At 40.5% G+C, this 12,385-nt stretch overlaps 1 protein-coding gene across 2 annotated transcripts in view; it reads right to left on the reverse strand.

The window, feature by feature from the left end:
• DOCK8 (dedicator of cytokinesis 8) overlaps window positions 1-12,385 on the reverse strand; it is a 224,329-nt gene that overhangs the window by 103,231 nt on the left and 108,713 nt on the right. For both annotated transcript variants that reach the window (XM_007182233.3, XM_007182234.2), the window contains exons 13-14: window positions 11,430-11,523; window positions 10,540-10,702 (exon numbers count right to left, since the gene is read on the reverse strand). In XM_007182233.3, the coding sequence (XP_007182295.1) occupies window positions 10,540-10,702; window positions 11,430-11,523 (257 nt within the window). The remainder of the gene's footprint in view (window positions 1-10,539; window positions 10,703-11,429; window positions 11,524-12,385) is intronic.

Genomic DNA, 12,385 nt, shown 5'->3' on the forward strand with positions numbered 1-12,385 from the left:
AGGCAGGAGAACTTGCAAAGATCTCAAGTGACTGCAGGACAAAGTTGCGTGCGTGTCTTTCTGTAGATCAATGTGACTGTGAGGGGTTCCAGTGTCTCCAGGAGACGGGGGTTTACCTCCAAGGAGAGGCAGTCCTCCTCTTCGTCTCTCTCAGCACCAAGCATTGTGCCTGGCACACGGTTGGGGCTCAAAAATACGTTAGGCGATTGCATCAACTTTATTCATAGCGTGACAAGTATTGCTCAGTTGGTGAGATTTTCAAAGGACAGGTATCCTGCTCTATGACAGAGGGTGAGGAAGGAGGAGAGGGGAAGAGTTCTCGCTCCCCACACTCACACCAGAGTGACAAGTCCACAAGGGGCTGTGCCATCCCCAGACCATTTGGAAGGTTGAGTAACAGTCATTGTTATGGACTTTACTTCTCCCTGACCTAGAAACACAAGGAGGCAACACTTTGTTGGCTGCTGGCTGGGATACGGATTTTGGATTTTTGTGCTAGAGTTGGTTTCATTTCAACTCAACTCTGGGAGAAGACATTAGAGAGCATATAAAAGAAGTGTAGGGACTTCCCTGGTGGCGCAGTGGTTGAGAATCCGCCTGCCAATGCAGGCGACACGGGTTCGAGCCCTGGCCCAGGAAGATCCCACATGCCGCAGAGCAACTAAGCCTGTGAGCCACAACTACTGAGCCCGCGTGCTGCAACTAATGAAGCCCACGCACCTAGAACCCGTGCTCGGCAACAAGAGAAGCCACCGCAATGAGAAGCCCGTGCACCGCATAGAAGCGTAGCCCCCACTCGCCACAACTAGAGAAAGCCCATGCACAGCAACGAAGATGCAAAGCAGCCAAAAATAAATAAATATAAATAAATTTATATAAAAAAAAAAAAGAAGTGTATCCCTCTCTGGGCTCTTGTGTCCAGAGCCTGAAACTAATATAATATTGTAAATCAACTATACTTCAATAAAAAAGCATGTTCCCTTTAAATAAATTAATAAATAAAAATAAAAAATGTAACTCCAGGAAAAGATGAGAAATGGGCTTTGAGATGTTCTTATTGCTAAATATATAATTATTAGTCTAGGCATGGAAATCTCTTTAAAATCATTAAAATGAGCCATTAAATTGAGCTCCTCTACTTTTATCTTTATTAAACTGTAATATTTCTATTTCTGAACCATTGCATGGATCTCAGTTTACATTTTGAACGTTGTCAAACAAAGAACACATTAAACAAGTGAGGTGGAACAGCACAGTTTTGGAAGTTATAGTTTAGGCCAGTGGATAAATGAAATTCATTTTTTAATTATAAAAGGTACATGATATGTGACTGATGAGCCATGGCTTTTTAAAAATTACCTTCTTACACTGAGTCAAAACTCAGTCCCCCCCCCACTCCTAGTTCTATTTTACTTTGTGCTGTTGGGCTAGCCTGCATTGTCCTCACCCCAAAACCCACTTTTGCCCTGGGAAGACTGACACAGCATCTAATATTTCGACCCAGGGCATTCTGACTTCAGCAGAGAGGGGCAAAGGGCAGCATATCTGAGTCCTTAAAACCAAAGGACACCCATTACTGGAGAGCTGTTAAAACACCTCTCCTTTAGAGATGGCCAAACACTTCATGGGAAGAGTGGATCTTTAAAGTATACAGTAAAGTCAGAACGAAGAATGAGAAGCTAAAAAGTAGAGAAGATTTTTTTCCCCCTAAATGGTAAAAGAAATAAGAGGGAACAATTCCCCGAAGGATATCTCATCAGAAGACAAAGCCACTTCAAAGAACTAATTTTAAAATAACAATTTAAAAAACTAACAGAAGTAGAGAAATCAAAGAAAGAAGGCTTTTCGAATTTTAGGAAGCGCCTTCTAATCTAGGCAAACTATTCATCATCATCATCAAATGCAGGCCCAGATTTGCCGCATTTTCATCACCATTTCTCTGTTGCTTCTGCCCCCACCAACCTTACATTCCCACCCCATGTAAAAACAGGATGCTTCATGAACCTTCCTGCTGAAATCTATGTAAAGGATCTCTGGGGAAAGAAATGACATTCACCCCCAATACATGGACAGAGCAGGATTTTTGGTTAGGACAGTTGTTTACAGGCAGTAACACTAAAGCATGATGGACTCAAAGGGAATGCGTATAAAATACAGACTAGTGAGGGGTTGTGACTTGTACTTAATGTACACAGAACCTCCTTAACACTATTTCATTACTGCCAAACCACATTCTTTTACTTTTGTATTTGAGGCAGGATTGGTGAATGTGTAAAAATGTATAGTGAGCAATACACCCCCAAAACGAGATTTTGCTGTTTCTCTAGACCACAGGATACATTTCTCCATCCTCCTCTCCACCACATCTTTCAACAAAGTGACAGATTTCTAAGGTCCTGACTTAACTGATTAAAGAAGGCAGAAGCTGACAGGGTAAGAAAATCCTTTGCAAAAAGTGCCAACAGTGATCTCTTGGGACACTGAAATACTTTCCCAGTTCTTCTTGGTCCTGCGCTTCAAGGTCAAAAACTACAATGCATGTTTGCCTTTAATAAATCACGACTCCATCTGCTTAGAAATGGAAAGATACCTAGCTGCTTCTGAATCTAGAAAGTGAGCAAATTGTGCCCTCAAGTGGCTAAATGTTGTACTGGAAGGGGAGCTTCGCAAAACCAGCCCTTGTTGCTAAGAAATCTTAGGTAACTTGTTCCCTCCTGAGTTTTTTCATTCGTCTAAAAAGAGGAAGGACCACTGAATTTTGGAGGAAAGTGAGGATTGTGTTCCTGATTTATTATTGAGACCAACTTGCCAGAGCAGAGTCAAGTACAGGAACTTAATTATCTGGGTAATTTTGGCACCAGGAATTCACTTTGCCTGTCTCCATTACTTGGCTAATTTAAATGATTAGATTTTGCCTGGGCTGTCACTGCTATTCCTAAATAAAGTGTTTGTTTATAATAAGCTTCATGTTCCACAAACAACTGCTCACTGAGTCAAGGAAAACCAAGGACTGAGCTTCAGGGCTGTCTTATACTTACAACAGTTATTTAAACACTCCTTTAAAGGGTGAAAAGTAAGAATTTATACCATATGCTTGTACATGTGTGAAAGGTTATATAAGATTCTTCATTTTAACATCATTTGTAATGTTAAAAGATTGGCAACATCTTAGATGCTCATTAGTCTGGGGTTAAATGAATTATGATACAGCCATATAATGAGATTCAGTGCAGGTGTAAAAAAGCACGAGGCCACTCTCTGTATTCATACAGAAGTGCTCTCCCTAATATAGTGTTCAATGAGAAATCAAAGTGCAGAACAGTGTGAGGATTATGCTATACTTGCACTCTGAAAGGAAAAGTGCAGGGTTGTATTGGTTTGTACAAACATAGTTTATTTCTGGAAGGATAAACAAGAAACTGATTAAAAATGGCTGTTTCGGGGGCTTCCCTGGTGGCGCAGTGGTTGAGAATCTGCCTGCTAATGCAGGGGACACGGGTTCGAGCCCTGGTCTGGGAAGATCCCATGTGCTGCGGAGCGACTAGGCCCGTAAGCCACAACTACTGAGCCTGCGCGTCTGGAGCCTGTGCTCCACAACAAGAGAGGCCGCAATAGTGAGAGGCCCGCGCACCGCGATGAAGAGTGGCCCCGCTTGCCGCAACTAGAGAAAGCCCTCGCGCAGAAACAAAGACCCAACACAGCCAAAAATAAAGAAAGAAAGAAAGAAAGAAAAAGCGCAACCTCAAATTATTTTTTTAAAAAAGGCTGTTTCCAATTGTCAAAAATAGGATTGAGCTGTGAAATATACATGGTTTTCATCTGTTTTGTTCACTAGTATTTCTCCAGTGTCTAGAAAAGGGCCTGGCATGTTGCAGGCACTGAATTATTTGTGGAATAAAATGAAGAAAATAAAATACGTGTATGTATGTGTGTGTGTGTGTAAATATATATATATTTTAAGACTGTCTCCAAGGAGGGGAATCTACAGTTGGAGGTCAGGCATGGTAGAGAGAATTTTCACTGTGCACTTACGTACTTTTAAAATATTGAAATATTAGAATAGGATACCTATTCCAAAATAAATAAAATTCAAACAATCAAAGAATCAAATAAGAATGGGGAGTTATTATTTGGAATAGTTATTTAAGTAAGGCATTGTTTTGATGGTGATTTAGACCAGGGTCAATCACATCATAAACTACTAATCATTAATTAGCAATAACCCTGGAGTACTAACAGCATTGAGGAGCATTACGCCATAAAAAAAACATCGTCCTCACATGGAGAGGTTTTCTGGGTGTTGTAGATTCCTGATAGACAAGTATTGAACACTTGCTCTTTGCCGTATCCATTTCACCTGGTATCCTGGCATACGCTAGGATTGCTTTCCAGGTCAGAGGGATTAAGTTGCAAGGCTCTTTCCCCTGAGTTTCCCGTGGCTTGTGTCACTGTGGACTTTAGATGACTCCCATGAGTGGAGGAACTCATTAAGAGGGACCATGAAAGGGAGAGAGAGGCTTTGATCCTCAAAGAAGCGTGTTGTACCCTTAAGACCCTACCCCAGGCCTCCTGAATGGGAGTCTCCAGGTAGGGCTGGACACTTGCATTTTTACAAAGCTCTACAATGAACTCTGAGGCACACTACCCTTCTTCCCCTCCCCCATCCCACCCCCAACACTGAACAGATTCACTCTGGATGGAGAGACAACTGGGCTCAGATTGGACAAAAGAAAGTTCCTCTCAAGGATACCTTCCATTCTCCATGCCCTGACTCCTTCCTAAACACGTCACCCAGAATTATTTCTGGTTTATTCCTTAGAAATGCTATTCACTAAATTATAACCTCCAGACAGTCATTCAAGACCAGCTTGCACATTTATCCTATGCCGTGCTTTTTGCCCCTGTAGGATGCAAGCCTGGCAGTGTTCCTCAAAACGCCATTGTGATACGAGAGGCACCTCCCTGTTAGACCAGAAGGCAGACTTCTGGTCTGAGAACATTCAGCTAAATAGGAGGCAGCCTGAAAACAGCTAATTATCCATCAAAGAAATCATGTTCTAACTGATATGCTTGTTCACGGCAAGCACAGTCGTCCACAGCGAGTCTGATAATTGGATAAAACGACCTCAGAGGCTCTTGGGGGCTGGGATGAGAGATGAAAACGCACTTTATGTGGATTTCTCTTATGTAATCACCAGTTACAGGGACGGCAAGGAGCTTAACAAGCTCATTACAACCTCAGCGCCTGTGATCTCCAAGCAAACCCCCTGTAACTGCCACAGGATAAAATGCCCTTTAAGGTCTCGCTGGGCCTTGGCCCCAGGCCGCATTGTTTTCATTCTGCTCCCACCAGAAGGCAGCTGGAGTCTCCATTACCAGCTGCTGGGCCACATGGAAAAATCAGCCAGGAGTTGGTTCAAACGTGTTCTTGGGCTAACAACCAGCATTTTTTAAATCTGGGCATGGAGAAAAGAATGCCATACTCAGAGTTGGATAATCCTGTTTATCAACCTAATTTTTCCAGCTGTTCTGCTCCGCTCTCGGAATGACCGTCCTTCTGCTTGTGATTTTGAAATAGCTCTTGCCTGGGTCTGCTTCGGTGTACTTGTCTGACCCCATGCCTCTCACACATAGAGGCTGCCAACAGCACTGCAGAGACCCGAGCCCCTGGTTGGGGAGATGCTCGCCATTCCTAGAATGAGTACTTCTGGCTCTAGAAGTTCATCTCGTCCCTCAAAGTGAGTGTTTGTCTTATGAGTGACGAACACTCTCATTGGTTCATGGGGATACTTCCTCTGCCAGGCCCAGTTCTTTTATAACCGATCTAGATTACTCCTCAAAGTGAGTTAAATTAAGGTAGAGGAATCAGGCAGCATCCACAGAGAATACAGTATGAATGGTGCCCCTGCGGGCAACACAGTGACCCCAACTGAGGGCACCTGAAGGGGCAGGGCTGTCAAAGGAGGCACCTGAAGAGATCGGAGGACGGGGAGACTGAGGGCAGGAAGGCAGCTCAGGCTATGCCAGGCCAAGTTTATCTGAGGCTCCATGGCAGCTGCCCTTTAAGAGAGGTAAAGAACCTGAGTGCTCTTCATATGGTGTTAAACTGAAACCCCACCCATATGACAATCCTGTAAAGCATGACTCTGGCCACAACTGACACTCAAGGCCAGACAACACCTGCCATTCGTCCAGGTAATAGTTCCCTCCACTCAAGGGAGCTCTGAAGTTTATGTGAAAGATACACAAATTGGAAATCTGAATCCTGGCTTTGTCACTGTAGGCATTCCTTGCTTGGCCCAATAGATATATTCTCCACAAGTTCCAGGTAGATCAATTTTTTATGTCAAGCCATATTTCAAATTTATGAGGTGAGTCTGCTATCAAACAAAGAATTATCCCTAAATTTAATCTGCTCTGTAAATCCTAATTTTCATTTATTTGATTTCCTTAAAGGCATACAGCCAGAATTAGAGACATGGAAATAGCAAGGTCAACATGAAAAGTTACCCTACATGCCAAACCCTTAGAATGATGTCCAGAATTCAACTCAGTCAAAGGAAAACTTTTCTAAAAGAAACAGAAACTGCTGTCCCTACTGAAATAATATTCTTGGGAGAGATAAGACTTTAGAGCTCACCTGTTATTGGTACCATAATGTAAAGAGGTTTAGAGACCTTTGCTTGAAAGGAGACTTTGATTTGGAGAGGAGGGGACAGAAAAGTCAAGAGGTTACAAGTTTCGACAAAAATGAGAAGATGAAAACATATATTAAATAAAAGGGAAATACAAATCAAAAAAAAATGAGAAGATGAGGTCACCAAGGGTAAACTGAGTCAACTTCCCAATTTGACCTGGGGTTCGGACCTGACTTGAGTCTTCCATTTCCGTCTTGTGAAATGGGAGTGGTGGTGGAGAGAAGGGGAGAATTAGTCTAGGACTGGGTTACTATCCAGAGCAGCCTAATCAAAACCACTACAAAGCATATGAGGCCTGGAGAAGAAACACTTAAAAATTTAACAACAGCATGAGAAATTTAGACAAAATGTTCTCTCAATTCCTTGACATTTTCACATAGTAAGATTCTGAACCAAGTTCACCACAACTCTCCTCCCTTAAACAAGCTATAAAATATGGTGGCCTGGGAGCCAAGAGAAGACAGAAGACCAAAGCTGGAGGGAAGTATTGTCTTCTATCATTCCTAAGAGAAGAGACCTGATTTTTAATGGGGTGGCCTTGGCATTTCCACAGTGTACAGAACAGCTGAAGAATATTCACTTTGCACTTATGGGTCTGTTTCTCATGATGCCCAGTTGGGTCCATAGTAATCCGTTCAAACTTGTCCTCCTCAGCACTCCTACATTTCATTTCTGAGTCAGTAGGTGCACTAACGCATTCTGAGTCCCGCTGTGATGTAATTAAGGGATAATGTTTGCAGCAAGGAGTAGAGAGAGTTGTAAATGCCTCCCATGGGTGATTAAAAGCTAGGGGAAGTTGAATAACTATAGAATTCATTTGGTGCAAGTTTATTCCAATGCCAAGAGCATTCTTTTTTCCAATTATAGGATAGAGTTTCTAAAAAGATACACAGCAACCATAAGCAAACATTTTCATGTCTTCATCTCCCTCTAGGGAATGGAGAATGGAAACTACTGCATCCTAGGAACGCTTAATGATTTAGGAGGGAGACTTGGCTGACTTTGTATTTAGGAATGAGAAGAGAAAACCAAGAACTGCTTCAGAAAGGATTAAATGGGGGAAATGCATGTGTACTTCAGTTTTGAAAGGAAGAGGTGCACTTCTAACTGTATGAATGGCTGGTTGTACTTCTCACTGCCATTTTTTAAAATTGAAGTATAGTTGATTTACAATATTGTGTTAGTTTCAGCTACACAGCAAAGTGATTTGGTTATACATATATACATGTATATATATCTATATACTTTTTTCTTTTAAAATTTTTATTGGAGTATAGTTGATTTACAATGTTGTGTTAGTTTCAGATGTACAGCAAACTGAATCAGTTATACATACACATATATCCACTCTTTTTTTTAGGTTCTTTTCCCATATAGGCCATTACAGAGTATTGACTAGAGTTCACTGTGCTATACAGTAGGCTCTTATTAGTTATCTATTTTACATATAGTAGTGTGTATATGTCAATTCCAATCTCCAGATTTATCCCTTCCCCTGATCCTCTGGTAACCATAAGTTTGTTTTCTACATCTGTGACTCTACTTCTGTTTTGTAAATAAGTTCATTTGTACCCATTTTTTAGATTCTACATTCTTTTTCTATGATTCTTTTGCATTATAGTTTATTACAAGATATTGAATATAGTTCCCTGTGCTACACAGTAAAACCTTGTTGTTTTACTCACTGCCATTTTTGACATCAACAAACCACTCACTTATCCTGTCTGGGTCTCAATTTTATACATCTGAAAACGTGAGGGGTAGAGGTACTTAGATTAGGTGAGTTCTGAAATTCTTTGCATTTCAGTCCCACATACCCAAACATCACAATGGAAAGTATGAGTGAGGATCTGGGGGAATCAGAACTCTCTTACACTGCTGGAAGGACTGCAAACTGACACAATTTTGGAAATAAGTGGTGGTATAAATAAAACTGAAAATATATATCACTGTGACTTAATACTTTTATTTCTAGGCATATTGCTTAGGGAAACTTTTACATATGTGCACAGAGAGACAAAGACAAAACTTCTCACTGCACAGTGTTTATAAAAGCCCAACATTGAAAAAATATAAATATCTATCAATAGAAAAATAGGACATAGATAAATAAAATATGGCCTCTTCACAGAAAGGAACACTAGATAGCAGTTTAAAAGAATGGCAAAGCTCTATATAAATCAATATTTCTAAAATACAAGGTATTAAGGAATTCCCGTTGGTTACATTTGTGAAAATCTGAGTAACTAAAAAAGAATAATGACTGCTACTGAGTGTAACACACTGAATCAATAAAATTCATGAGTCCACAATAATACTCAAAAAAAAGAAAAAAATCATACTCTTGGGTGAAAAGTACGGTAGTACAGTATAACACATAGAGTATGAAGCCATTTATGTACATTTCAAATGAATATAAAAATAATACCATTCAGTGTTCACAGATTCATAATACATGACTCTGTGTGTGTGTGTGTGTGTGTGTGTGTGTAAAACCAGGGAAAATAGAAAGGACCTATGTAAGTTCATGACAATGTGATGTGAGAGGCAGGGTAGGGGTCTGTAATTGGAGACTGGGGATAAAGGAGACTTCAACTTAACCAGTATGATTGTTTGTGTGTATGTATATATATATACATATATATACATATATATATATATATATATATATATATATATATATATACATACATACATACACACACACATATACACATACACACACACACACATACATAACAACAAAATGTCATTTCTAGATGCTGGAGAAAAGGTGCTTATAATAACTTTCTTCTCTGCGTTAAAAAAAAATCTCAAAATAAAAAATAAAAGTATATGATCAGCAATGCTTTCGGCAGACAGATGTTGACAAGCTCCCTCTGAGCCCCCATGCAAACGGCCTCCAAGAAACTGAGGTAACCTAACCTTTTAGGCCTTTACTGTGTAGTTCCATGCTATCCAATATGGTAGCCACCAGCCACATACAGCTACTTGAATTTGAATTCAAATTAATTAAAGTTAAATAAAATGAAAATTTCAGTCCCTACACTGCACTAGCCACATTTCAAAGGCTGAAGGGCCACATGTGGCTAGTGTCTATTTTATTGGGCAGCACAAATATAGAACATTTCTATCATTCCTCTAAATTCTGTTGACAGCTGGTCTTGAGCTAAAAACCTGTCTTTTAGACAACCAGAACACTTTTAGTCATTGCTCTTTCCCTAATATGTCCTTCTGCCCATAGGAAAACCAAGGTAATGTCTAGGAGGATTTTTTTGTTTCTAGAAGGAATATGTCCACTATAATTCTACATTCCAGTTATGACTGAAGTAACATTTTCTTGTGAAAAAAAATGAGATAAATCATCTTTAAAAATTGATCTTAAAAAGTAATTATCTATAGTTTTGTAAACATCATATTTCATTTTCCCCAAAACTTAGGAAGTAGGAAAATAGGTCAAAGGATGATGAAAGCATTACCCAAACAAGGCTCAAATTTTTGGTTCGGGCTTCCCTGGTGGCGCAGTGGTTGAGAGTCTGCCTGCCAATGCAGGGGACACGGGTTCGAGCCCTGGTCTGGGAGGATCCCACATGCCGCGGAGCAGCTGGGCCCGTGAGCCACAATTACTGAGCCTGCGCGTCTGGAGCCTGTGCTCCGCAACAAGAGAGGCCGCGATAGTGAGAGGCCCGCGCACCGCGATGAAGAGTGCCCCCCACTTGCCGCAACTAGAGAGAAAGCCCTCGCACAGAAACGAAGACCCAACACGTCATAAATAAATATATAAATTAAAAAAAAAAAAATTTTTTGGTTCAACAATTTTCCAAGAGCCTTTGTTTCTTACCTGTACACAGTATGAGGGACATACACTTCTCGGATTGGAAATTCCAAAATCTCTTTGTGTGGACGTCCCCGGTTTTCAGGAAAGGGTCTCACTGGCATCATTTCAGGAGTCAGACAGCAACTGGTTGTCTCTGGAGCCAGAGAAATCTCCAGTTTGAGCAAGCCTAAAGAAAGAAAAAGGACTGTCTTAGTAAAGATGTTACATACAAGGGAGTCAAGAAAGACTGCTGTACTATATTTCTTTTATGGAAATGAGGATAAGTTCTGTGAGTATAAGCATTTTGTAATACCCAGTTAATTTCCCATAGTTTGAGAAAAAGCATGTCATGACAATTTTTGAGATTTAGTTTCTAGAACTTAAAAAGCAAGAAACTGTAAAATGAGTAAGAACACATTACAGGATCTTTAAAGTCGCTTCCAGAACTATCACACCATAAGTATATAGTTCAGTAACTTCTCTCATTACAAGCACTAAAAATTGGTGGTTTTCAAGCTAGGTTCCCTGGTACCCCAGGGGGCTGCAGAAGTGCCTTGGGGGCTGTTAAGCTGAGGATAAGGAGGGTGTGCCCTCACCTTCTACCAAAGCATTTCACTTTCACTTTTTCTCATGTTAAGAGTCCCATACAATATGATAAAAGAGGCTCCTCTCTTCAAACAATTATCTGATTTTCTGAGTGAGCAATCAAATATAAAGCATGATGTTTATTTACAGAATCAGTCCTTTAATAAAAATAGAAAACATTAACAGATTGGCCAAAAAAAACCAGACCTTAACTCCTAATACAAAATCCTATATTTCACTTGACAAAAAATTGCAGCATTACATGAATAATGTGTCTAATCATAAATGGCTTTGGCACAACAAAGAGGATAAAGACAAGCCATCCACACCTGGAATTGACTTGACTCTTCTCTGTAGGGATGAAGATCTTTTGTAGTCAGCTAAAAACTTGAATAAGTCTTCATCACTAAGGCGATCTCCCTCCTGCCAAGAGAGAAGTCAGGGTTAGTGTAGATGCACCATACACTCCTGGGGTCGGGACCAAAGATTTCTCAGAAGATTTTTATCTTTAAGTATTATTGTAACGTGCCTTTCACAGATATGAGGCAACTCTGAAATCTTTTAGTCAACCTCTTGTCAAACATTCTTTCTCTACCATTCTGACTCTCTCAGCCTCTTCAATCCTCCTGGGGATGGGGATTTTACTGCATTCCTGAGGAAGGCTGTTTGACCATTAGTAATCCAGGCCGAAAGGTCCTCCCCCTATAACTTAAACCCACTGATACTTGTTTACTCCCTGGAACAAAACAGAATAAAAGTTTTCTTCAAAGATTTGAAGATGGAGAAAGCATCTTTCCATCTTTTTCCTATCCTCATATTCTTCACATTTGTCTTGACTAAGAAGGCTAAGCACACATACTACACTCCATGCGCGTATGTGGGACAGGCATGCTGCTGAGGGATACGTGTGCACGAGCTCTGATCCTTACAGCAGCTCAGTAAGGAAGGTAGGTAGGTAGGTAGGTAGGTAGGTGTGTCCTATTCCTAAGTACAGATGGGAAAACTTTGGCTTATTTAGTCAAGGGCCTTGCTCCCCAAGGCAATGCAATTGGAAGGAGTATTTCCCAAATAGAAACCCTTTCAGTCCCCTGCAATCTCTATCATGAGGCATGGCACACAGAACCCTTAGCATCTCTTCTGCATTTCAGTTTGTTAACATAACCCCTTGACATGCCCCATGAGAACTGCTTGAGCTGCAGAAAATTTTCCAAAACAGAGTCAAACCAAGCATATGTCAAGTTGTTTTTTTTGGTAGTAAAATACATATCACGTAAAATTTACCATC

Source organism: Balaenoptera acutorostrata, chromosome 6 (assembly GCF_949987535.1).
Source record: "Balaenoptera acutorostrata chromosome 6, mBalAcu1.1, whole genome shotgun sequence".
Taxonomy (NCBI): domain Eukaryota; kingdom Metazoa; phylum Chordata; class Mammalia; order Artiodactyla; family Balaenopteridae; genus Balaenoptera; species Balaenoptera acutorostrata.